Consider the following 25,383-nt stretch of genomic DNA (forward strand, 5'->3'; position numbering starts at 1 on the left):
ATTGTGGCCTCAACTCCACTTTCCTGCCTGCCCTCCATAACCCTTGCCTCCCTTGTTAATCAAAAATCTAACTAACTCAGCCCTGAATAAATTCAGTGACCCAGCCTCCACTCCCAGAATTCCACAGGCTAACAACCCTCAGAAAAAAATCTCACTGACTTAAATGGTTGAACCCTAATTTTTAAACTGTAGCCCCTTGTTCTAGGGTTACCTCTCATTCTTCTAAACGCCAATGGATATAGGTCCAACCTACTCAACCTTTCCTCAGCGCTATGCTAGTGGCTGCAGCATGACTGATGGAAAGCTGCTGACTTTCAATGCAGGAGACTGCAATGCCCTTGAAGGGCAACCTTGAGCAGCTCTGGGCCTAGAAGGTCTAGCTTCAGATTACATCATTCTGGGCTGGTTGACTGACAAGCAACAGGAAGAACAGGGGCTGAGTGGCATGGGAGGGATGAATGCCGTCATCCTGATAAAGGACTGCAGGCTTGTGCTGCATGGAGCAACAGCCACTCCCCCAGGTGGTGGCTCAGTCATCCTAGTAATCTGTTGCTGGACTGCCTGCAGGCCCCTTTGAGTACTGCTATCTGCATCCATGATGGCAGTGTTCAGAGCTTGAGGCAGCACCACACACTGCTTCATGGCTGGGTCCACAAACGTGCTGACGGAGTTGGTCTTCACTTCTGTACTAGACAAAATGGGCTCCAAAGCCCTGGGCCAAGCTGGCGCTGGCTCCTTCATGCTCCTTGACATTAAACACTGGCTTTCTGGCAGGCTTCTGGCACAAGCATTTCATTATGTGTGCCCATCAACCTTCTTCCATATCTTGTCCAGCAAAGATTTCATTTAAGTCCCTGCAGAGTACTCCAGCCAGCTAGCACCAGTGCTATCCTTGCCCCCAGCCCAAGCTGCAGCATACTTGTGCCCAATGACTTGCCATGTGCAGATCCCATCTCTAATCTATCTTCCAAGGTATGCACAGTGTTAATATCCAAGCTGATGGCTGCAAATGTGAAATCATGCAATGGCGTGTCATCAACCTCTTCCTGGCATACCTGGCCAGGTGGCACCACTTGATTATATGAAAGGCACAACAGCAAGGTTACAGTGAAGGAAGGGAGAATAAAGTAAGAGGGTGGCATGCTTACAACTTCTGCAGCTTTTAAGTCAGAAGAGATTGTGGGATGAGGAGGAAGTGGGATGTGAGAAGGATTAGGTATAAGGATGCCATCATCTACTTTCAATGACTTCAGTTCCACTGCTGAGCACTGCCTCAACAATGGCACTTCCAATAATGGCTAGTACAGACTCTCCATGGTTGAAAGGGCATGCAGGTTTACCCCTGTCCTCCTCCAGTTAGCTCCTGCTGCCTTTGGTGGTGTGCCACCTTCTCGAGGGAAGGGGAAAATGTGTCAGTAAATGCCATGCAATAATGCTTGGGTGATGCAGTTGTCTTGGTTGAATAGCTGGCCGAGTGTCCAACCTGTGAGATGCGAGTTTGAGGCTCACAACAATGCTAAGTGTGCATGTGTGAAGCAAATGATTGTTAGGTTATTTGTCCTATCATTAGAGATTGCTGGTAAGTGAATGATGGAAATGTGGTGATTTGAGCAGTAGCCGAGGCTGTTGGTTGGACATGACATTTGAAGATGCATTCACTGGCCCTGACTATTTGTCTGAGGTCACTGAATTTCTTAAGGCATTGCATCCTGGTCTTTGGGGCCAGGCTTCCGACATTGGCTATCTGCTCCTACTGCCATTTCACTGTGCATTTGGCTGGCCTCCAGGCCCCCTAAGGATTCAGAACAGTTCTTGTTTCCGCCAAGATCTCCAGTGCAGTGTCAGAAAAGCTGGGTGCCCCTTCCCTCCTATGTTCAGTCATTTTGCTGTCTTTCCCAGGTCAGATTCAACTCATACAGCACTTGCTCCTCAAAAATCCAACCCTGACTCCCAACCTCCATGCAAACTACCCGCCCCATCTCCAAACTCCCATTGCTCTCCAAAGTCCTTTAACATGTTGTCACCTCTCAAATCCATGCCCACCTTTCTTGAAACTCCATAGAGTCCCTCCAATTAGGTTTTTGCCCCCGCCACAGTGCCAAAACAGCTCTTATCAAAGCCACAAATGGCACCCTAGTGACTGTGACAAAGGTAACCTATCCCTCTTCATCCTTCTCAGCCTGTCTGCTGCCTCTGAGACAGCTGACCACACCATCCTCTTCCAATGCCTCTCCAGCGTCATCTGGCTGGATGGGACTGCACTCACCCGGTTATGTTCTTATCTCTCTAAACTTAGCGAAAGTCTCACTTGCAATGGCTTCTCTCCCTGCTCCTACAGTGTTGCTTTCTGGGACCCCAAAAATCTATTCTCGATCTCCTCATATTCCTTATCTATTTCGTTGACATCATCTGAAAGCACATTGTCAGTTTTCACGTGTATGCTAACGACACCCAGCTATACTCAACAGCACTTCGCTCGATGACTCCTCTATTACTAAATTATCAAACTGCTTATCTGGCATTCTGTCACTGTTGTAATGTAGAAAACGTCAATTTGCACACATTAAAAAGGTCCCTCAAACAGCAAAACGATAATGACCAGATAATCTGTTTCAGTGATTTTGGTTGAGGGATGAATATTTGTCAGGACACCGGGGAGAACTCCCCGCCAGAGCCAACAGCACTGGATAAGCAGACATTTTTTTCCAGTTAAGTATTGGGAAGGCCAAAGCCATCGTCTTCAGTCCCTGCTACAAACTCTGTTCCCTAACTACCAACTCCATCCCTCTCCCTGGTAACTGTCTGAAGCTGAACTGGACTGTTTGCAACCTTGATGTCATATTTGATCCCAAGATGAGCTTCCAACCACATAATTCTGCCATCATCAAAATTGCCTATTTCCACCACTGTAACACTGTTCAACTCCATCCCTGACTCAGCTCATTTGCAACTGAAAGCCTCATTCCTGCCTTTATCTCCAGGCTTGACTAGTCTAATGAACTCCTGGTTGGTCGCCCACATTCTACCATCTCTAAACTGAAGGTTAACTAAAGCTCTGCTGCTCGTGTTCCAACTCATACAAAAGTTCCCATAGCCCCTGTGCTCCTTGACCTACACTGGCTCCCAGCTGAACAACAGCTCAATTTTAAAATTCTCATCCTTGTTTTCAAATCCCTCTATGGCCTCAGCCTCTCCCCATCTCTATAATCTCCCCCAGCCCCAGAACCCTCCAAAATCTCTGCACTCATCTAATTCTGGCCACTATTGGTGTCTGTGCTTTCAGCTACCTAGATCCTAAACTCTGAATTCCCTCCCTGAATCTCTCTGCCTCTCTTTAAGACACTTTTTAAAGTTTACTTCTTTGACCAAGTTTTTGGCCATCTACCCTAACAGCAGTGTCAAAATTTACTTTATAACAATTCTGTGAAGCACCTTGGAACATTTTACTATATTAAAGACGCTATATAAATGCAAACTGCCATTGCTCCAGCCACAATGCACTTAAACCTAGCTTGCACTGCTTAAAGTGTAAGTAGTATTGATTTTGGGCCCCCTGCAGATACATGCAGTTAATCAATAGTGCCGTTAGCTTTGGCAGGGGAGTTCTCCCCAGTGTTCCGGCAAATATTCGTCCCTCAACCAAAATCATTAAATAGATTTTCTGGTCATTATCGTTTTGCTTTTGGAGGGCCTTTCTGTGCGCAAATTGACAGTCACATTTCCTGCATTACAACAGCGACTATACTTCATGAGCACTTTATTGGCTGTAAAGCCCTTTGAGACACACTGATATTGTGAAAGACTCTATTTTATTTTATTGTTACATTCCTAGGTTAAGCCATTATGATATTAGGGTTAGGATTAGTACAGACACAAAGGAAGCTCAGGCCACTTGTGGGAATGACCAGCGCCACTTTACCGAGGTAATATCTAATACAAATTCAAAACTTGGAACAATAACCTCAGCTGTGGACTCGCCCAAATAACCTCCCACATAATATATTCTAGCAGGACTGATAGCAATATTTTGAAGCCCTAACAGGATGAAATGTTCCAACACAGTATTCCAGCAGGACTAAAATGAAATCTGACTCCAGTAACAGAAACCTAGTCCTGTAGCATTCATTATAAATAACAGACCCTTGAAAACATCTCTAGGATGAGGCTGCTTAGAATATGATACAATCCTCACCAGAGTATTAGGTGTTCAAAAACTGTTCCCCTAGTGGAAGAATCAAGAATGAGAGGGCACGGATTTACAGTAATTGGCATAAGAAGCAATGGAGACATGAGGAGAAATTTTTTCATGCAGTGAGTAGTTAAGATCTGTTGCTGGAGGATGTGGTTGAGACAGGTTCAATCAAGGCATTCAAGAGGAAATTGGATTATTATCGAAAAAGGAAGAATGTGCAGGGTCATTGGGAGAAGGCAGGGTAGTGGCACTAGATGCACCGCTCAGAGAGCTGGTGCAGGCACAACAGGCTGAATGGCCTCCTTCTGTGTTGTCGCATTTCTGTGATTCTGAGTGCACTGAAGTCCCTTACAAGCTTTTCCTTGCTGCATCTCAAAATCTATCTAGCATCTAAGCATAATAGGCTGAAACATGGATTGACAACTACAATTCAATTGCTTCCAGTCAATCTATAACAGTGAAACCAAAGCAAAGCAACATGGACTCTGGAAATCTGAAATAAAAATAGAAAATGCTGGAAGTATTCTGGTTTGGCAGCATTTGTGAAGAGAAAGAAACAGAGTTAATATTTCAGGTCAGTGACCTTTGATCAGAATGCGGAGAAAAGATCGTCCTGAAACATTAAGTCAGCATATTGTTTTTATTACAATAGTGAAACTTGTGCAAACCCATTACAAGAGGCAGAACGGAATCAATAGCACTTGTTTTTAAAAATCTAATCCTGAACTTCTTTCAAAGGTCCACTTGGTAAATGCATTGTCAAGATAAGGACCAGGAGGGACCCATGTTTGACCCCTTGTCTGCGCTGTTACCTGAACGAGTGCTGAAAGTAGAAGTCAAGAGCTCTTTGCAAGTGATGCCACAGTCACACTGCTGATCATTACCCAACACTGAAAAGTGCACGATGCCTTGCACAATTGTATAGCTTGCCTAAGTCACTGTCCAGGATTGCCCAAGGAAAACTGACCGAGGTACCAGAGGGAAGCCATTAGTAATGGAGCTGTAATGGCAGAGTTATAGCAGCCTCAGGAAAGTAAGACAGCAAATTGGAGAAAAAAATGTTTCCCCACAGTCCCTTCAAACAAGAATCAACTTTACAAGTGTCCCGCGCGCACACGCGCACACACAGCCAGTGTAACCCAGACACAGGGGGCGGGGTCCCCAGGCCTTTAATTATCTTCAGGCAGGCCTTCCTCCCTGATCGCAGAGGAAATCCTATTTCAGAGAGCTGCCAGCCAATCAAATAAATAAAAAATGAATTAATCATATCAATAAAAATTCGGGAGGGTAGGGAGTGGAGGAATAGCTTGAGGGAGGCCTTTGATGGGCACAGGATGCCTGAACAGGAAGCACCGCGCACCCCCTCCCCCCACAACCAAGCCCAGGCATGATACCACCAGGTTTTACTGGGTGGACTCAAAACTTGGCACCGACCTCTCCGCCGAGGAAAAGAATCCTAGCAGCAATGAGAGGAGACCTTAGTGTCCCAATAATGGAGACCCTTAGGAGGCCTGACGCCTGAGTGATGAGCACAATGCCGCTGACATGGCACCCAATTTTATGCTGCACATCTGCTTGCCAACCCGCCTCCAAGGGGAGCGTAAAATTCCAGCCTCACATGCACTAATTCAGCCAGTGCAATCCAGACATCCGCAAATACTCAAAGGCAAAATACTGCAGATGCTGGAAATCTGAAACGAAAATAAAAAATGCTGGAAAAACTCAGCAGCTCTGACAGCATCTGTGGAGAGAGAGAGACACAATGTTTCTGGAGATCTGGAGAAGAGTCATACGGACTCAAAACATTATCTTTGTCTCTCTCTCCACAGATGCTATTAGACTTGCTGAGTTTTTCCAGCATTTTGTGTTTTCAATCCACACACTCACTCAGCTGGTGCAACCCTGGAACATTCACCACAGGGGACATTTTAAAAAACAACTTCTTCCTTTTGATCCCATTTATACTGTTCTATGCTTACACCATCAAATGGATGAGAAACAACTGGTATCACTCTCTCAATCACCATTCAAGTGCCTGTACAAAACAAACAGCTTAACACCTGCTGTCAAGGAATTAAAATATGCACTAAAGAATAAAGAAAAGCCATTTTTAAAAAAGAACTGTCCATCTCACCTCACATTCATTACAGCTAATTGCTGCACATTATATAAAGGTACAGTTTTACCCCTCCATTTTTCGATGCTGCTGCTGCAGTGCAAAGTTACATGCATGCGCTGAGAGAATGGCTCAGGCAGTGCCTGGGGTAGACAGCAATTAGATAACTACCAAAGAGCCAGCACAGGCACAATGGGCTGAATGACTTCTTCCTGTGATGTATTTTTCTATAATTCTATGAGCAGGGAGGTGGCTGGGAACGTAACTGTCACACATTTGCCAGTGGTGTAGCACTTATATCTGTCAGATCTCCAGCCTCGGAATTCAGTCAGTGCAAACGATCCCCAAACAAGAGGGATTTAACCATCCGAGCTTTTCCAGATCCATTTTGTTTAAAGTGGCCTGCAGGAATTGAACCTTCTAAATTTTCCTTATCTCCCCACCCATCACAGTTTGAAAACTGCTAATCAAAACCTAACAATTTCAAAAATGGAATCAAGCACTCGAAGGCCACAGCCTAGAGCCTGGCCTGATTTCCCAATGGATCTGGTGTGGGAAACTGCCTACTAATAAATCAGTATGACTTTTCCAGGGTCTGATAAGACTTAGTCATTAGTGTTTAGTGTTATAGACATTTCTCCAGAAGAATTGCACTGAGATTATCTGAACTTACACTGTCTCAGGTGCTTCACATTGGGAGTCCAACTTTCATCTCATTGTCTCAGTCAAACATGAATCACAACCAACATAGTGATGTATTTCAGGCAAAGGTCCAAATTATCAGCTTGGCTCAGTGATAGCACTCTTGCCCAAGTCAGAAGGTTGAGAGTTCAAGCCTCACTGGACTTGGGTACATAATCCATTCTGAGAAAGTACTCCACTGTTATGATCTTAGATGAGACATCAAACAAGCTCACTCAGATGGATCCAAACAATCCCAACCACTAATCAATCAGTTAATTATCTATCTAATTCGCTATTTTTGTGGACTATAACAGGTAATTGAACAGTATTTTGCATCCGCCATCATTGTAGAGGATACAAGTAACATCTCAGAAACAGCTATAAATCAGGAAATGGAAGGAAGGAAGGGAGAAGCTCAAGAAAATTACAATCACCAAGGAAGTGGTACTGAGTAAATTGTTGGAGTTGCGGGCTGACAAGTTCCCAGGTCCTGATGGACTTGATCCTAGGGTCTTAAAAGAAGTGGCTAGTGAGATTGTTGATGCGTTGGTTTTAATTTTCCAAAATTCCCTAGATTCGGGCAAGGTTCCATTAGATTGGAAAATAGCAAATATAACTTCTTTATTCAAAAAGAGAGGAAGACAGAGAGCAGGAAACTGCAGGCCTGTTAGCTTAACATCTGTCATAGGGAATGTTAGAAGTTATGATTAAAGACATTAGAGCAGGGCACTTAAAAATATTCAAGGTAATCAGGCAAAGTCAACATGATTTTGTGAAAGGGAAATCATGTTTAACCAATTTATTGGAGTTCTTTCAAGAAGTAACGTGCTGTGAATAAAGGGGAAACCAGTGTATATGCTTAGATTTCCAGAAGGCATTTGATAAGGTGCCCCATCAAAGGCTACTGGAGAAAATAAAAGCTCATGGTGTAGGGCATGGGCATGGATAGAAGGTTGGCTAGCTAACAAGAAACAAAAAGCAGGCATAAATGGGTCATTTTCTGGTTGGTAAATGTAACAAGTAGTTTGCCTCAAGGATCAGTGCTGGGGCCTCAAATTTTTTTCCCATTTATTTAAATGACTTGGATGAAGGGACCAAAGGTATGGTTGCTAAATTTGCTGATGACACAAGGATAGATAGGAAAGTAGGTTGTGAAGAGGACATAAGGAGGCTACAAAGGGATATAGATAAAGTGAGTGGGCAAAGATCTAGCAAATGGAGTGTTACATGGGAAAATGTGAAACTGTCCATTTTGGCAGGAAGAATAAAAAATCATTATCTAAATGGTGAGAGATTGCAGAGCTCAGATTCAGACAGATCTGGGTGCCGTAGTGCATGAATCACAAAAGGTTAGTATGCAGGTACAGCAAGTAACTAGGAAAGCTAATAGAATGTTATCGCTTATTGAGAGGGGAATTGAATACAAAAGTAGGGAGGTTATGCTTCATTTATACAGGGCGTTGGAGACACCACATCTGGAGCACTGTGTACAATATTGGTCTCTTTATTTAAGGAAAGATGTAAATGCATTGGAAACAATGCAGAGAAAGTTTACTAGACTAACAAGATAACAAGCCCATTCCAGGTATGAGGAAAGGGTGGATAGGCTAGGCTTATATCTGCTGAAGTTTAGAACAGTAAGAGGCAACTTGATTGAAACATATAAGATCCTGAGGAGTCTTGACAGAGTGGGTGTGGAAATGATGTTTCCTCTTGTGGGAGTCTGGAACTAGGGACCACTATTCAAAAAAAGGAGTCATTCATTTAAGACAGAGATGAGGAGAAATCTTTTCTCTTGAGGGTCGTGAGTCTTTGGAACACTCCTCCTCAAAAGGCAGTGCAAGCAGTCTTTGAATATTTTTAAGGCAGAGCTAGATAGATTCTTGATAAGCAAGGGGGTGAAAGGTTATTGGGGGTAGGTGGGAATGTGGAGTTGAGGTTACAATCAGATCAGCCATGATTTCATCGAATGGCAGAGCAGGCTCAAAGGGTCAAGTGGTCTACTCCTGCTCCTAATTTGTACGTTCGTATGTTCCTATAACAGTGATTACTCAGCAAAGTGATTGCGAAATACTTTGGGATGTCGAGGGTGTGAAAGGCACTACTTAAATGCAACTTCTCCCAGTCTGCCAATCCTCAGTTCCTGTAAAATTAAGTAGCTTTTCAGATGCCCATCTCCTTTCAAGTCCTTTATTTTCCTACTCAATTTTGTGCACTCAGTTTATTTGATATGTAGTGCAACATTTCATTTTTGTTTGTTTTACGCCAAAGGAACATTGGTCTGATCGTGTTAATAATCTTCCCAATATCTCAGATCTTTCTCCCACTTCAATACCTTGAGTATAATCTCACTGAGTATATATCACATGACCTTCACCAAACACCATTTTATAGTTAGCCAAGTTAAACTATTAAAAGGTCCATGACAAACCCACCTCAGCATCAGCACCAAACACAATGAGAGGAATTGTGTCTGGTCAGTCTGGACTGAAATTGAAGTCAAGTCTCAGAAATACGAGAGCAGCATCTCTTTTGTTTTAAACCAAATGTTCTTCCTATTTCCCAGCTGTAAAGGTATGAAGCAAACGTGCTCCATGCTTCCAACAATACAGTTATTCTGTCACCTGCTAGGAAACAAGAAAGCAGCTCAAGCTCACTAACCTGCTAATACTTGGCAGTAGGATGCAGAATAGGAACTCCCAATGGCATAGGAATGAAATCCTGTACGGTGTCTAAATAGTACACTGCATCTAAATGGCCTTGGCACAGATCACTGCACAGCTTCGAAATAGCCTCTGTGCCAGCCTGAGCTGTATTTACATAACGGCAGTGCTGGCTATTGACCTGCATCCAAATGGTGGTTACACTGCAGCCAAATGTTTCTGGCATAGGTTATTGTACTGGGTCTTAAAGAGCATCACCAAACATCCCTTGGATGAAAGGACTGGCAAGAGTTCTGCTCTCAGGTAGCTGACAATATTGTACTGCTATTGAACCAGCTGTAAGGAGCTGCTGACTAAGTAGCGATTGATTTGCTGCCTCCCTCCCAGGAGATTATGGTGGAGATCAGAGCTCCCTACATGGGAAACCGGAGAAACAGCCCATAACACAGCAGAAAGAGCACAGCATCAATCTAACCCAGCACACCATCTAATCATCCACAGAAGAGGAATCCTTCAGCTCATACTGGAGCCAGGTACAAGAACTAAAAGGATAACATGCCACTTAATAACTTATTGATTTTCTTTTAAATTGGTTCATTTGATATTTCACGAGGGGACTTACCCTCACTCTTCACTAATGTGCCTAAATGGAAGCATCATTGGGGAAGTGTTTGCTCCTCTCTACAATGAGTAGTATATCGACTATCCTTATCCTGCAGTACTCACTATGGGTCATTGGTGAACCTGGGTGATCGGGGCAGTGGGAATCCGTACAGATGACAGTACAACACATCAAAGCAGTAGCAGCACATCTCTGCGGTCACCACCAAGTTCCTCACATTCACTCCACTGGTCCCACTGAGCCCAGTCCCGTTCGGACGGTTTCCCACTGTGGTCAGCCCTGTCACAGGGCTGAGTGCAGAGTTCAAGGAGTTCAGGTTCCCATTGCTCTCCCGGTTGTTCCTCTCGCAATGGTTCTGGCTATAGTTGTGGTTCTGGCTGTGGTTGTGGTGGTTCCCCAGGGCTGTTCCAGACTGCAGGCCAGGCACCGAGCCACAGCCCAGCCCCGTGCCAGGGTGGTTCAGCTGGTTGTGCACATTACTGCCCGATAACTTGGGCTTCTTCACTCCACAGCACCCTGCTGCTATCTTCTGCTCGAGCGTTGGCTCCACTTGAAGGCACCGCCTCTTTCCCATCCTCCTCTGCAACACAGTGTCAGCACGGCACCCTGAGCGAGAGAATGCCCAACAATTAGAGACACAATACTAACAAAGATAACACACCAACTGGAAGTTCTCAAGGAATGAATACAAAATAAATGCATAATATGTCAGCACAGTGGCGCTGTTATTAAGGAGTAATCGCATGACATTTGTATACAGCAAAACTGGAAGAGTTTCTTCTCACACCCATCCCCACTAAAGTGTGAACACTTCATATCAGAGCAACTAAACTGTGACAAATTGCTCAGGAATGCAGACTGAAATTTTGTCCTTCCAAACTTGGGTTTGGTCTGGAAAGTATTTTGTGCTTTACACGACTGTGCAGAAGTTACAGTCTATCATCACTGGTGGCAGGAGAAATTTGGGTTGATGAATTGAGAGCATCATACAAGGTTATGGTAATCACATTGAGGTGAACTGGGTTGGTTGTTTGGCCTGCATAATGTATCAATGTCCTAAATATATCAAGTGCCAACAATGAATTGCAATTCACTACAGAATGAAGAGCAAGTGCAAAGAAAACCTCGGAGTTGTTCCATGGTGCTGCAACTACAAGCATCAGTTCACCCAGTCACAACATCAACCACCTGATACCAATCACAGCTGGTTGATGTGCCACCTAACATCACCCCAACAATACCCAAATGAAGAATGCCACCCCATCACAGCACTCATATCAGTCATAGTCAATGCCCCCCATCATTTAGAGCACTGTATCCAGCATCATCTAGACATAGCACCACCACACTGCATTGCCCAGACACCAGCACTGATCCAGATACACCTCCATATTTCTGTCTATTTCCAAGGTACATCACTGCCATCTCTTGTTGGAAGGTCACAGTACTGTATCAGAATAATTATCATTATATCGACTGAGACTCTTTCACTCTGCACTAAGAACATCTCTCCACAATTTCATCATTACAACCGCCCCATAATTAAACTCTCTCTTTTGGTATTGTACTTATTGTATACAGACCAAACATTTCAGGCTAAACTACAAATCACTAAGAAAGAAACAGAGCAAGGTAAATTAACAGATAACCCATTACAGTATTAAACTTTCACTGGTTTCAATAGAATAAATGTTTTGCAGGGTTAACAGCTCTCTTCAATAAGCTTTGAATACAAGTCCATGATTAAAACTAAGTCCCATTAGCAGCACAGTGAAAAGGGATAATAACTGAAGAACATAGTATCAGGTGGTTGATGCTCTGACTGGGTGAACTGATGCTGTCTCTCTCTCTTTTTCAGCTTCCAAGCTGGCACAACATAATTAAATAAAGGTGATGCGTCTTAATGAAGCTAAACTGATTTGGAATTTGTCTCTGTTCTGCTAATGCAGAAATTAAGTATCTGACAAACAAATGTCAACAATCAAAATAATACCAAGCAAGATGGGACTTTAATTAGATTTTAATTAAAAAGTTAAACCCTCGGCCTCAAAACAAGATTATATAGAAAAATACAACATCGACACTTTTATAAACTGGAAGGGATTATTACAGACACGAGTCATTATTCTAAGAATAGGACCCAAATTTTAGTTTAAATTAACATGAATACACTGATGAATTAAGTCAAATTAAGGGTTACACCCAACCATATGACATATGAATATATCAGGACCAGACACACTCCGTCCTTCAAACTAATCAGTTTATTATATTACACCAGACGTCCTTGACCCATCATGCTGTAATTACAGGCCGTGTACCAGATTACCGAGGTGTAATTACAGGCTCCGAACCAGATTACACTGCAGTGTAATCGCAAACTGTATACCAAATTATAGTGCAGTGGACTGACAGGCCGCATACCGGATTATACAGCAGTGTATTTACAGGCTGCGTACCGGATTATACTGCGGTGTATTTACAGGCCACGTACCAGATTATACTGAGGTGCTATTACAGATTGTATGCCAGGTTATACTACTGTGTAATTACAGGCCGTGTATCAGATTATACTGAGGTGCAGTTACAGTCCGTGTTCCAAATTAAACTGCAGTGTAATCACAAACCGTGTAGCAGTTTACACTGCAGTGTAATTAGACCCTGTGTACTGGATAATACTGCGGTGTAATTACAGGCTGTATACTGGATTATACTGAGGTGAAATTAACGCTCTCTCTCTAATTTATTTCTGTTAAATTTAGTTAGTCTAATCAGTCACATGGAATGCACATCCTGTGCCACATGGGAGCTCTAGGATGTTTCTCAATCCTGAACAACCACATGTGCAGGAAGTGTTGCCAGCTGGAGGAGCTTGAGCTCTGGGTTTCAGGACATGAGCAATAGCTGGTGTCACTGCAGTGCATCCACGAGGCTGAGCGCTACACGGATAGTACGTTTCTGGATGTGGCAACTCTGGGGCTTATGGGTGTGCAAGTAGAGTGGGAATGAGTGACCGCCAGGAAGTCAATGAGGACTGGGCAGGTATTGCAAGAGCCCCTTGAGTGCATCTCACTCTCCAAGCAATATTCAAATTTTGAATACTAATGAGAATGATGGTTCCTCTGTGGAGTGCAGCCAGAGCCAAGTCCACAACGGGTTCAACTGTAAAAAGAGGCAGGAGGAAAATTGAGGGGAATATTGATAGGAGGTTCCATAGTTTGGGGTACAGACAGATGTTTCTGCAGCTGCAGACATGAATCCAGGATGGCAGGTCATCTCTTGGGTGCCAGGGTCCAGGATGTCACTGAGCAGCTGCAGAGCACTCTGAGGAAGGAGGGTGAATAGCCAGAGGTCATGATCCATATCGGTTACAACAAGCTACATAGAATAAGGGATGTGGCCCTGCATCACATTTTAGAGAGCTAGGAAGGAGACTTGCAAGCAAGACCTCAAAAAGGTAGTAATCCCTGGATTACTCCTGGTGCCACATGTTAGTGAGTATAGAAATAGGAGGATAGAGCAGATGAATATGTGTTTGACGACATAGTGCAAGAAGAAAGCCTTTAGATTTGTGGGACATTGGGACCATTTCTGGGGGGCGCGAGGACCTATACAGGCCAGAAGAGTTGCACTTCAACAGAGTGGAACCAAAATCATGGTGGGGCAGTTTGTTAATGATTTGGGGAGGGTTTAAACTAACTTGGCAGGGGGATGGGAACCAGAATGCGGCATTAGAAAGAAGAAATGACTTGCACAAAGGTTTGGGAGAGACAGATAGCACGTGAGTGAGAAAGGTCAGGTCAGGCATGGGGCAGACAAGGAGGTCCAATATATAGTTCTACAGTGCATGTACCTAAACACAAAGCATGGTTGGTGAGCTGCAGGTGCAGTTAGCCACATGGGAATATGATGTTGTGAATGGCTTTATAAAGAGCAGGAATGGGCAATAAATATCCCTGCATACAGGGTGTTCAGGAAAGAGAGGAGTGGTGGCAATATTAATTGAAGAATATGTTACAGTTTGGGTCCAGGAGAGCATAGTTAAGAAACAATATGGGTGCCATTACACTACTCTGTGTATTCAATGGACCACCAAATATTGGGAAAGATATAAAGGGACAAATTTGGAAACTACAGAGAGGTGCAAAAACCAAAGAGATACTAATGGAGAAAAACTGTAGATAAAGGGGGATTTTAATTATCCTAGTATAGACTGGGATCGTAATAGTGTAAAGGGCAGGTGGGGGTTTCTAAAGCGTGTTCAGGAGAATTTTCTAGATCAGTATGTTTTCTGCTCTACAAGGAAGGAAACATGGCTGGACGTGTTCCGGAAAATGAGGTGGGCTGAATGGAACAAGTTTCAGTAGGGGAACTTTTAGAGAACAGTGTTCATAGTAACATAAGGTTTAATTTATCTATGGAAAAGGACAGAGAGCAACTTAAAGTAAAAAAATACTTAATTGGGGAGGGCCAATTTCACTTGGTTGAGAATGGATCTGTCCCAGGTAAATTGGAATCAAAAATTGGCAGGCAACACTGTAGCGGAACAATGAGCTGTCTTTAAAGAGGGGATAATTCAGGCGTATCAAGGACAAAGACAGAGCTCCCTGGATAACAAAAGAGATGGAGAGTAAGATGAAAAACAAAAAGGACGCAAATGACAGATTCAAGTTGATAATACGTAAGAACTACAGTGAAATCACAAGGCGACAAACTCAGGTGACTTTAAATTCCACTTATGTTGAACTAGTCAACCATTCCCACCAGAACAATGTCAGTGATAAACGAAAATTCCACACAGCTATCTCTGGATTAGCAAATTTGTCCAAGCTGTCATATGACAGCACCGACCAATCAGGGCAGAGTTAGACCACACAAGAGCGTGAAAACATTAAGCCAGAGGAGGCTGATGACCCTGACAAGTCCAATGAATGCCCACCCGCTCGCCTGTTTCCCTAGCCAATGTCACAAAGCCTGTAGGGATGCTCTTGGATTTCGCACTGCAGCACGAAAACACCAAAAACACATTTAACTGCATCGACAACATGGTGGACTGTATCACGCAGATCCGAAAACAAAACACTAAGCAGAAAAAGATTCATTTTACCAGAGCTAACTCTCACCATTTTTTAATGCAAAGCTTTGGCTTTTACAAAGTCAGGTCATTGTAAAGCGTGAACAAATTGAATAAAGAATTTTTCACACATTCACTACTTTACTATGTTTTCATTTGGCATCCAAAAATGTTGCTTTTGACATAGGCCTTATTTGTAGGCATATTGGGTGCTATAGAGACGTATTCATGTGGGAATGGGGCCTCCTCGACTATCATGAAGCTCCGCTTAACAAATTTTTGGGCGGATCCCCAGGGATTCATTGGGATTTTACTGTCGGCTGAATTTAGAAAAGTCAGAGAGAAAGTGAAAAAGGACATAAGTGAGAGCATGAGAAGAGATTGGCAGCTAACATAAAAATTGAATCCAAAAGTTTTCTATTGGCAGATTAATAGTAAAATGATAGTAAGAGGAGGGATGGAGCTGAGTAGGGACCAAAAGGAGATTTACACATGGAATCAGAGGGCGTGGCCGAGGTACAAAATAAGTACTTTGCATCTGTCGTTACCAAGGAAGAAGATGCTGCCAAAGTCATAGGTAGGAAACTATGTTGTGAAGACCCAAGGAATTTCCAGGCAGATATAGATAAGTTGAGAGTGGGCAAAAATCTGGCAGATGGAGTATAATGTGGGAAAATATGAAATTGTTCACTTTAGCAGAAAGATTTTTTTAAAAAGCAGAGTATTACTTAAATGGAAAATGACTGCAAAATTGAAAGGTGCAGAGGGATCTAGCTGTTCTAGAGCATGAGTAACAAAAGGTTAGATGCAGGTACAGCATATAATCAAGGCGGCTAATGGAATGATATCCTTTATTATGAGGAATTGAACATAAAAATAAGGATAAAAGCAACATACTGCGGATGATGGAAATCTGAAACAAAAATAAAAATAGCTGGAAAAACTCAGCAGGTCTAACAGCATCTGCGGAGAGGAACACAGTTAATGTTTCGAGTCCGTATGACTCTTCATCAGAACTGAGGAAAAATAGAAATGAGGTGAAATATAAGCTAGTTGAGGGGGGTGGGACAGGTAGAGCTGGATAGAGGGCCAGTGATAGGTGGAGGCAAAGAAGAAATTGCCAAAGATGTCATAGACAGAAGGGTGTTGACGGTGGTGATATTAGCTAAGAAATTAGCACATTTCACCCCACTAGTTTATTTGATATATATTAATGACCTAGACCTGGCTGTAGAGGACACAATTTCAAAATTTACTGACAAACTTGTAAGTATAGTGAACTGTGAAGAGGACAGTAAGGCACTTCAAGAAGGCACAGACAGGTTGGTGGAATAGTTAGGAATGTCAGATGCAATTAATGCGGAGGCTACATTTTGACAGTAAGAATAAAGATAGGCAATATAAACTAAACAGTACAATTCTAAAGGGAATGCAGAAAGAAAGGCACCTGGGGGTATGTGCGCACAAATTGTTGAAGGCGGCAGGGCAGGTTGAGAAAGTGGCATGCAGAATCCTGGACTTTATAAATGGAGCCACAAAGTACAAAAGCAAGGAAATTATGAAGAAATTTTATAAAACCTGGCTTCAGCCTTGAGGAGTATTGTGTCCAATTCCCTGCACCACACTTTAAAGAGGATGTGAAGGATTTGGAGAGGGTGACAAAAAGATTCAAGTGAATGGTCCCAGGGATGAGTTACTTCAGTTACTTGGGTGAACTGTAGATATTGGGATTGTTCGCCTTAGAGAAGAGAAGGTTGAGATGAGATTTGATAGAGATGTTAAAAATTGTGAGGGGTCTAGACAGAGTAGACAGAGAGAAACTGTCCCCATAGGTGGAAGGGTCAAGAACGAGATGACACTGGTGATGGCAATTACTTAGGATCTGGAATGCACTGAGAAAGCGCTGCAGGCAGATTCATTCATGGCTTTCAAAGGGGGATTGAATAAGCACCATAAGAGAAAAGATATGCAGGGCTACAGGGAAAGGGAAAGGGAGTGAGACTAGCTAAATTGCTCTTGCATAGAACTGACACAGTCAAGGCAGGCGGAATGGCCTTCTGTGCTGTAACCATTCTAGGATTCTGTTGTGTATTGGATTTTACTGGGGATAATCCCAGGGTTCGTACTGGGTTCTGATGCAGATATTCCCAGGGTTTGTACTGGGTTCTGATGGGAACAATCCCAGAGATTGTGCTGGGATCCGATGGGATAATCCCAAGGTTTGTACTGGGATATGACAATAATCCCAGGTTTTGTACTGAGATCTGATGGGGATAATCCCCAGGGTTTATATTGGATTCTGATTGGAATCCAGTACAAACCGTGTGATTACACAATGGGGCTGATCAGAGTTTCAGGCATTTTTGTGGCCACTTCAAAACTCCGCAGTCAGATTGTAGATTATTTCGTCAAATATCTCAATCTGTACTCAGTGGTAGGTTAAATTTAAATCTCAACGCTTTGCCAATTGAAGGTATTTTGTGATGCTCCCTTTCATAGAGATGATTCCTTTTAAACACTACCAGGGAAACAGCATAAACAAGACATCTGGCATAGCTAAGTAAGAAAAACCTGTGCAGAGTCAGAGTGCTCGTCCACAAAAATGATGTACATAAATCAAGCCCAATGGTTTTAAAGGCAGATCCAGTCTGAACTGATTCTTTTAAGTAGAAATAACAAAGTTCCAGTCTAAATACTAGATATCCAACCTAAGAAAAAAATGTTTTGAGAGAAGGAAATTTTTCTAGATGGTCCAAATGCTAACCAGAACAATCGCACAGAACCCCAGCATTTTTCTATTATGCTTTCGCAAATACAGCACCAGAACACCTATTAATATGCCACCTAGAATTTCTTAACCAGAGTTCTTTCAGGACCTACAGTGACACACCACACTCCACATCAGATTTCAAATGGTTCCCTTTGACATGAAGAGTTTCAAAGCACATTATGATGCCTGGGCTGCAGTCATATCGCAGGCATCGATTTGAAAGTGCAACCTAAGAACAACATGTCTCAATCTATGCTAAGCCTCTCCGACAGTAATAAGTAAGTTTGGGCACGGTTCCAGTTTGTCCAGCTCAGAACTTATTAAACAGTTGTTATGGTTCTATTGCAGCAAGTCTGAAGCTGAAGCAGTGTGAAATTACAACATCAACTTGCATTTATGTAGCACCTTTAACATAGAGAAATGGCCCAAAGCACTCCATGGAAGCGTAATCAGGCAAAAAGGGCTCTCTCCTCAAAATGGTATCATATTCTGGCAACTTCAAAACAGAATTAAGCCACACGCTTTTATTAAACATGAAATATCTTCACATTGAAACTAAATTTTCATATGCTGGATTCATCAGAGTCTCAGTCAGTGCACTGAGACATCTAGAGTTCAAAATGAGATTGTACAACAGTCTAATCTGTAGGGACTCCCTGTGAGATGTTGAATACCACATTCCAATATCTAGAACTTCATAATGAGGTAGATGGGAGTCTGCCAGTACATTCAAACATCTGGAGTCAGCTATATAACAGCAGAGTGTGGTATCTAGAGGTTCCCAACAAGCAGGTCCATCAATGGTTATGGGAGGGGTTTAATCATTGAGATATTTGTGGAAACACCCTACAGTTTACTACAAAGCCCTGCTGTGGCTCTGTGTCAAATTTTGTCGGATGACACTGTGAGTGCCCTGGGATAGTTCACTACATTAAAAGGCACTAAATAAATACAAGTTGCTGTCTACAAACAGTATTGCAGCAAAGGATCCAAGTGAGTTCCCGCCACATGTTCTCAAATTTAGAATTTCCCATAGCAAGACCTTGTGATGTCTTGGGAGCTTCCATGAGGGATCCACTCCACACACTAATACCTACAGCCTCCCAGCTGGTTGTCAGCACCTAGAATTTCCTTTTGTGGGATCCAACAGCATACATTGCAACGTCAATAATTTCCCAGGCAGGTCTGTCAGGATAGCATTTCCAACAGCACAAACTGCAACACACCTAGCCTCTCAGACTCGGAAATCTATTGTTCAGAAACACCAGTTGTCCGGAAATTTTTTGAGCAGACTCAAGCAACCCACAGACTCACTGCTCAGGCACTGCGGGCTCAAAAAAGATAATGAACATTTAACGCCTCCTTACCACAGGATGCAGTATTTCTGGAAATACAGTTTTGGAACAAGCAGAGCAGGTATCACGTACAGTATGAAAATTCTAATGTCATTTTATAATCCAAAGAATTCCGAAATCCAGAAATGTCTTGGTCCCAAGCATTCTGGATTGGAAAGGTTACAATGTACCTGGATTCACCTCAGAGTTTTATGTCCACCCCTATTATTGTACCTAGGGTTTCCCAATGAGAGGCCTCCCAAATTCTGCAGTGGTTTTGGGATTTTCATTAAAGTCTCAATAAAACACACTGTGATCCCTAAGATTTCCCACACTGGAATGACTGTTATTTCCTAGTGAGAAGTCATGCAGTCTACTTTCTATATAGATTTGATGATAGGAGTATTTTTTGAATGTCAACTTTGTAGCACACTGATTTCTAAGTCAAAGATGACCCAAGAACTCATCTCCATATCCCTTGATACTCTTACACAACCAAAATCTATAAATATATTGGTACTGTATTGTACTAAATACATTTTTTGAATACCTTTGTTTTTCTACAGGTTTGCCAGTTAACAGCTTAGTCCAGTTTAAGATACCTCATTCCTCTCTCAACCAACATCACCAAAACCATACAACACCACCATCTTGCTATGGTTGCAGTGGCTGCAACATTTGCCCAAGTTATAGTTACTTCAATGCAAAGTAGTTCATTGCAAGTGAAGCACTTAGAAATATTTGGAAGAGATGTTTTGCAGACGCAAGTTTTTTCTCAATGGTTTACAAATCAGGGGACTGTCGATACATGCTGATACCTAGTGCTTCCAGCGTGAGGTTAAAGAACACACACTGTGATGACTAGAATTGGAAGTCATTTTTCACCCGTGCTCCTTGATATTTTTCAAAGAACAACCTGTTCTTTTAAACTGTAGTGTTCAGTAAATTGTCTTAAATTGGGAGTACAGTCTGTTACTACAACAAATAATTGATGAAAGTTCTTTCAGCACAGACTCTTGAGGTTTGAAACTTCCTAGTTTACAGTTTAATCAGCATGAATAGTGAGTGTAGAGTTTTTTCATGTGAAGTCTCTCAGTGTTTGCATTTGTCAATTTGTAGCCTAACATAGAATGCAATGCCAAGTAACCCAATGAGGAAGTTTCTCAGGATGTAGGGGTTTGCCAGAGAGCACCACATAGCCATCTTCAGTGCTAACAAAGCGGGAGCACAGGCGCGATACACAGCACAGTGAGTGGGATTTTTATTAATTCCTTCACAGGATGTGGGCGTCACTGACATTTATTGCCTAACTCTAACTGTCCAGAGAGATAATGGTGTGCTCCCTTCTCAACCGCTGCAGTCTGTGTGTTAGTTTGATACAAGCGAATGGTTTGCAAGGTCGTAACAGAGGGCAGTTAAGAGTCAATCACATTGGTGAGAGGCTGGAGTCGCACACAGGCCAATACAATGAGGACAGGAGGTTTCATTTCCAAAAGGATTTAAGTGAACCAGCAGGCATTTACAACAGATACCAGCTTTTTATTTCCCGATTTGTAAAATCAAATTAAAATTCTTAAACTGCCATGGTGGGATGTGTACAGGCCTCTTTAATGATCATTTTAACTGCATCCAATGTTCAGAAAAGCTACAATACCAATAATGTGCATCTCCGATCGCATAATGTTCTTCCCTCCTTTCCTGACAGCAGTACAGGAGCACATAAGGTTAACAGCTGTGGTTGGAGGTATCCCTGGAGGCTTGAAAGCATGGTGTCCAATCACATGACACTTGCCCACAATTTGTGAACGCTGCTGCATTTACTTTTCAAGGTTGGGTTGCCCGTCATTGAGTATGTTTGCTCAGCATTTTGTGCAAGAATTTCCCAGAAGCAGGAGGCACATCAAGAAAGCCCAGGTGCAAACCACAGGTTCAAGCTACAAATTCAATGTTTCACCCATGTTCCTGGCAGCAGGGGCAGAAAGATTAATCTTCCATTCCTGCAGACACACAAGACAATCCAGTGGGGATGGAGGAGCTGGCAACCCTAGTTGTACCTTCTCGAAAGCCTTAATATCCTTCCTCTGTTGTGGAACACAATGACGCACACACTGCTCCAACAGAGGTCTTAAGGTTTATAAAGTTTATCGTTACCTCTTGGCTTTATATTTTATAGTTTAAGATAAAACCTTCAATTCTATTAGCTCTTTAAAAAAAAACAGCCTTATGCTGATGCATTTCCTTTAATGTCCTATGAACCTATAACCCCAAATCCCTTGGCTCCTCTACAGCACCAAGCCTACATCCATTCATTACATTTATTGCTCCACGTTTTTAAAATCAAAATGCATCACCTCACACTTACTGACGCTGAATTCCATCTGTGACTTTATAGCCTATTACCCCATCACAGCATATCCCTTTGGTCTTCCAAGGAATCAATCATCTGCAAATTTCAACACCACTCCCTCCAGGCCTCTGAGTTAGACACAGCCTGCTTTCCATATGCTGCTTGCTGATGATTGCATCGGCCAATGTTTGCTCTTGCTTCAAATGTTCTATCTATTGCAGCAGGAATACTAGGTGAATTTTATGCTGTTTTAAATTAAATTAGAACTCATAGATCAGTCGCAAGGCCTTGGCAGCACAATATTAGTTATATTACTCTGCCTTCCTCCTTACAAATCCTGGCAAAGCTTTTAGTTACACACTTCAAACTGCAGCACACTTTCCACCAAGATTAAGCCTCCTCAACATTCTCTCTCTCTCTCTATAGCTATATCACTGTGCATCTTTTCTACCTCCCCTACTTCCCAAAGCCAGTTAGCAACTCTCAGTTTTTTTTTAAAACAGACAAGACACTGCTGTGACAGTTGGCACAGTTGGTCAGAACCACACTTTCACCCCTGCCAGCTGCATTTCAAGCTAGGTCAAGAATCTTCAAGGGTCCCGACTTAAGTTTAGACAATTATTCTACAAAAACTGCCAAGCTCTTGCTAATAAGTGGTTTCACTTAAATAAAACTATTTATTTATTATTATATAATAAAAGAGGTCAGAGTCTAAACAGGGTCAAGGAGCAGAGGGATCTCACGGTACGGATACAGAAAACACTTAAAAGTAGCAATGCAGGCTAATAAGACCATAAAAAGGCAAATCAAACACTGGGTTTCATTTCTAGAGGGACAGAATTGAAAAGCAGGGAAGCCACTTCAAATCTTGTGTAGAACCTTGCTTAGAGCACACTTGGGAGTACAGTGCACAGTTCTGGTCCCCATATTATAAAAATGATATAGAGGCATTAAAAGAAGATGCAAAAAAGATTTACAAGGATGGTACCAGGTTAAAAGTATCTGGAAAGATCAAACAGGCTAGTGCTCTTTTCTCTAAAAAACAGAAGGCAGAGGGGTAGAGGTCTTTAAACTATGAAAGATTTTGACAGGGTAGACGTAGAGAAAATGTTCCCACCTGTGCATGTTTCCAAAACTAGAAGCCATATAAATCCAATAGAGAATTCAGGAGAAACCTCTTTACCCAAGTAGTAGTAAGAATGTGGAACACACGACCACAACAACTAATTGAGACAAATAACAAAGAGTAGCCAGATAATAAGGCAGAAAGGAATAAGAGGTTATGCTGATAGGGTTAGACCAAATGGGGTGGGACCATAAATGTTGGCATTGGCCAGCTGAGCCAAATAACCTGTTTCTGTGCTGTAGATTTGATGCAACTCAATGCAGCTAACCTTTGAGGGTGGTGACATTTCCCTACATTATCAGAAAGATAAAGACAAGCACAAGGGTCCTAAAAGCAGATACAGAAGAGACATTTATAGTTTGTTTGTCAGGACTCTAATCAGGGACCTGCATACAGTTGTCAGGGAGTGACTGCTATAAAACTTCAGTTGACATTTAAATAGAAAGCACCAAGAGGCCCATGTTTAATATTCAGTCACATGGTTTCTCCTGAGTTTGGGTTTGTCTCTCTCCAACCCCCCAATCCAGATCTGAGCTTGTATCTTTCCCGATTCACAGTGGGTCAGTCTGGGTGTGGGTTTCCATCTCTCCCCGATTCACAGTGGGTCAGTCTGGGTGTGGGTTCCCATCTCTCCCCGATTCACAGTGGGTCAGTCTAGGTGTGGGTTCCCATCTCTCCTCGATTCACAGTGGGTCAGCCCGGGTGTGGGCTCCCATCTCCCCCAGTTTGAAGTCAGGCATGGGTCAGAATACAAGTGACTGGTGTCAGCTCTGGGTCGCTAGCATCAGTGCCCGGGAGACTTATCTTCCAACCCGGGACACTCGGTACCCTTCAATCTAGGTGAAATGATGGACATGCAGCAAATTAAATCCATTGGGGATGGGGGTAGCTTCACTATGCTGCACTTTTTCTGATGGCTGAAGAGACCAATCCATGAGAGGTAGGCAGGTTCGGCCACAAGTTTTTTTTTGCAAAAATATACTTTATTCACAAAATATCTTCAACCACATTCCAAACCATTTCAAAATCACCATCACAAAAATACAATCAGGTTCAACTTTTACAATGTGTATCACGAAATGCATCAATACAATAAATGAATATTACAATCATTTGCAGACATTCATTTTGAGCTGTACAGCCCGAGGGGATTTAAACAGTTCCCAGCCCCTCGGTGCACTGTGGCAGAAAGGTCTTAGGCAGCAACCCTTCCCCATTGCGCCTTTGCAGCGGCTGCCCCAAGCTTTAGTGCGTCCCCCAGCACGTAGTCCTGGACATTGGAATGTGCCAGTCTGCAACACATGGTCGGGGACAACTCTTTGCACTGGAAGACCAACAAGTTTCGTGCAGACCAAAGAGCGTCTTTCACCGAGCTGATGATCCTCCAGCTGCAGTTGATGTTTGTCTCGGTGTGTGTCCCTGGGAACAGCCTGTAGAGCACAGAGTCCTGTGTCACAGAACTGCTCGGGATGAACCTCGACAGAAACCACTGCATCTCTCTCCAGACCTTCTTTGCAAAGGCACAATCCACCAGGAGGTGAACAACGGTCTCTTCCCCACCACAGCCACCTGGAGGGCAACGTGCCGAGGGGGTGAGACTTCTGGCGAGCAGGAAGGATCTGACGGGGAGGGCCTTTCTCACCACCAGCCAAGCTACGTCTTGGTGCTTGTTGGAAAGTTCTGGCGATGAGGCATTCTGCCAAATGGCTTTGACAGTCTGCTCGGGGAACCATCCCACAGGATCCACCCTCTCCTTTTCCCTCAGGGCCTCTAAGACGTTACGTGCCGACCACTGCCTGATGGACTTGTGGTCAAAGGGGTTTCTCTGCATAAATTTTCCCACGAGGGACAGGTGGTACGGCACGGTCCAACTACTTGGAGCGTTCCGCGGCAGCGTGGCTAGACCCATCCTTCGCAACACTGGGGACAGGTAGAACCTCAGCACGTAGTGACACTTAGTGTTTGCATACTGAGGGTCTACACACCGCTTGATGCAGCCACACACAAAAGTGGCCATCAGTATGAGGGCGATGTTGGGCACGTTTTTTCCCCCTTTATCTAGAGGCTTGTACATCGTGTCCCTACGGACACGATCCATTTTCGACCTCCAGATAAAGCGGAAGATGGCTCGGGTGATCGCCATCGCGCAGGACCGTGGAATGGGCCAGACCTGCACCACGTACAGCAACAGCGAGAGTGCCTCACACCTGATGACCAGGTTCTTACCCGCAATGGAGAGGGAGCGTCACTCCCACATGCCCAGTTTCCTTTTCACCATAGACACTCGCTCCTTCCAGTTTCTAACGCATGCTCTGGTCCCTCCGAACCATATCCCCAGCACCTTCAGGCCGTCAGCCCTGACAGTGAAGGGGACAAAGGATCGGTCAGCTCAGTTCCCAAAGAACATGGCCTCGCTCTTCCCACAATTTACCTTGGCTCCCGAGGCCTCAGGTTC

General features: G+C 43.3%; 1 protein-coding gene across 5 annotated transcripts in view; it reads right to left on the minus strand.

The window, feature by feature from the left end:
• LOC144693641 (AMMECR1-like protein) overlaps positions 1 to 25,383 on the minus strand; it is a 54,463-nt gene that overhangs the window by 21,155 nt on the left and 7,925 nt on the right. For 4 of the 5 annotated variants that reach the window (XM_078563486.1, XM_078563489.1, XM_078563488.1 and 1 more), the window contains one exon: positions 10,382 to 10,883. In XM_078563486.1, coding sequence (XP_078419612.1) covers positions 10,382 to 10,883 — 502 coding nt within the window. Of the gene's footprint in view, positions 1 to 10,381; positions 10,884 to 22,919; positions 23,014 to 25,383 lie in introns of those variants that run through there. The other variant, XM_078563491.1, reaches the window with a different exon arrangement.

Source organism: Cetorhinus maximus, chromosome 19 (assembly GCF_964194155.1).
Source record: "Cetorhinus maximus chromosome 19, sCetMax3.hap1.1, whole genome shotgun sequence".
Classification (NCBI taxonomy): domain Eukaryota; kingdom Metazoa; phylum Chordata; class Chondrichthyes; order Lamniformes; family Cetorhinidae; genus Cetorhinus; species Cetorhinus maximus.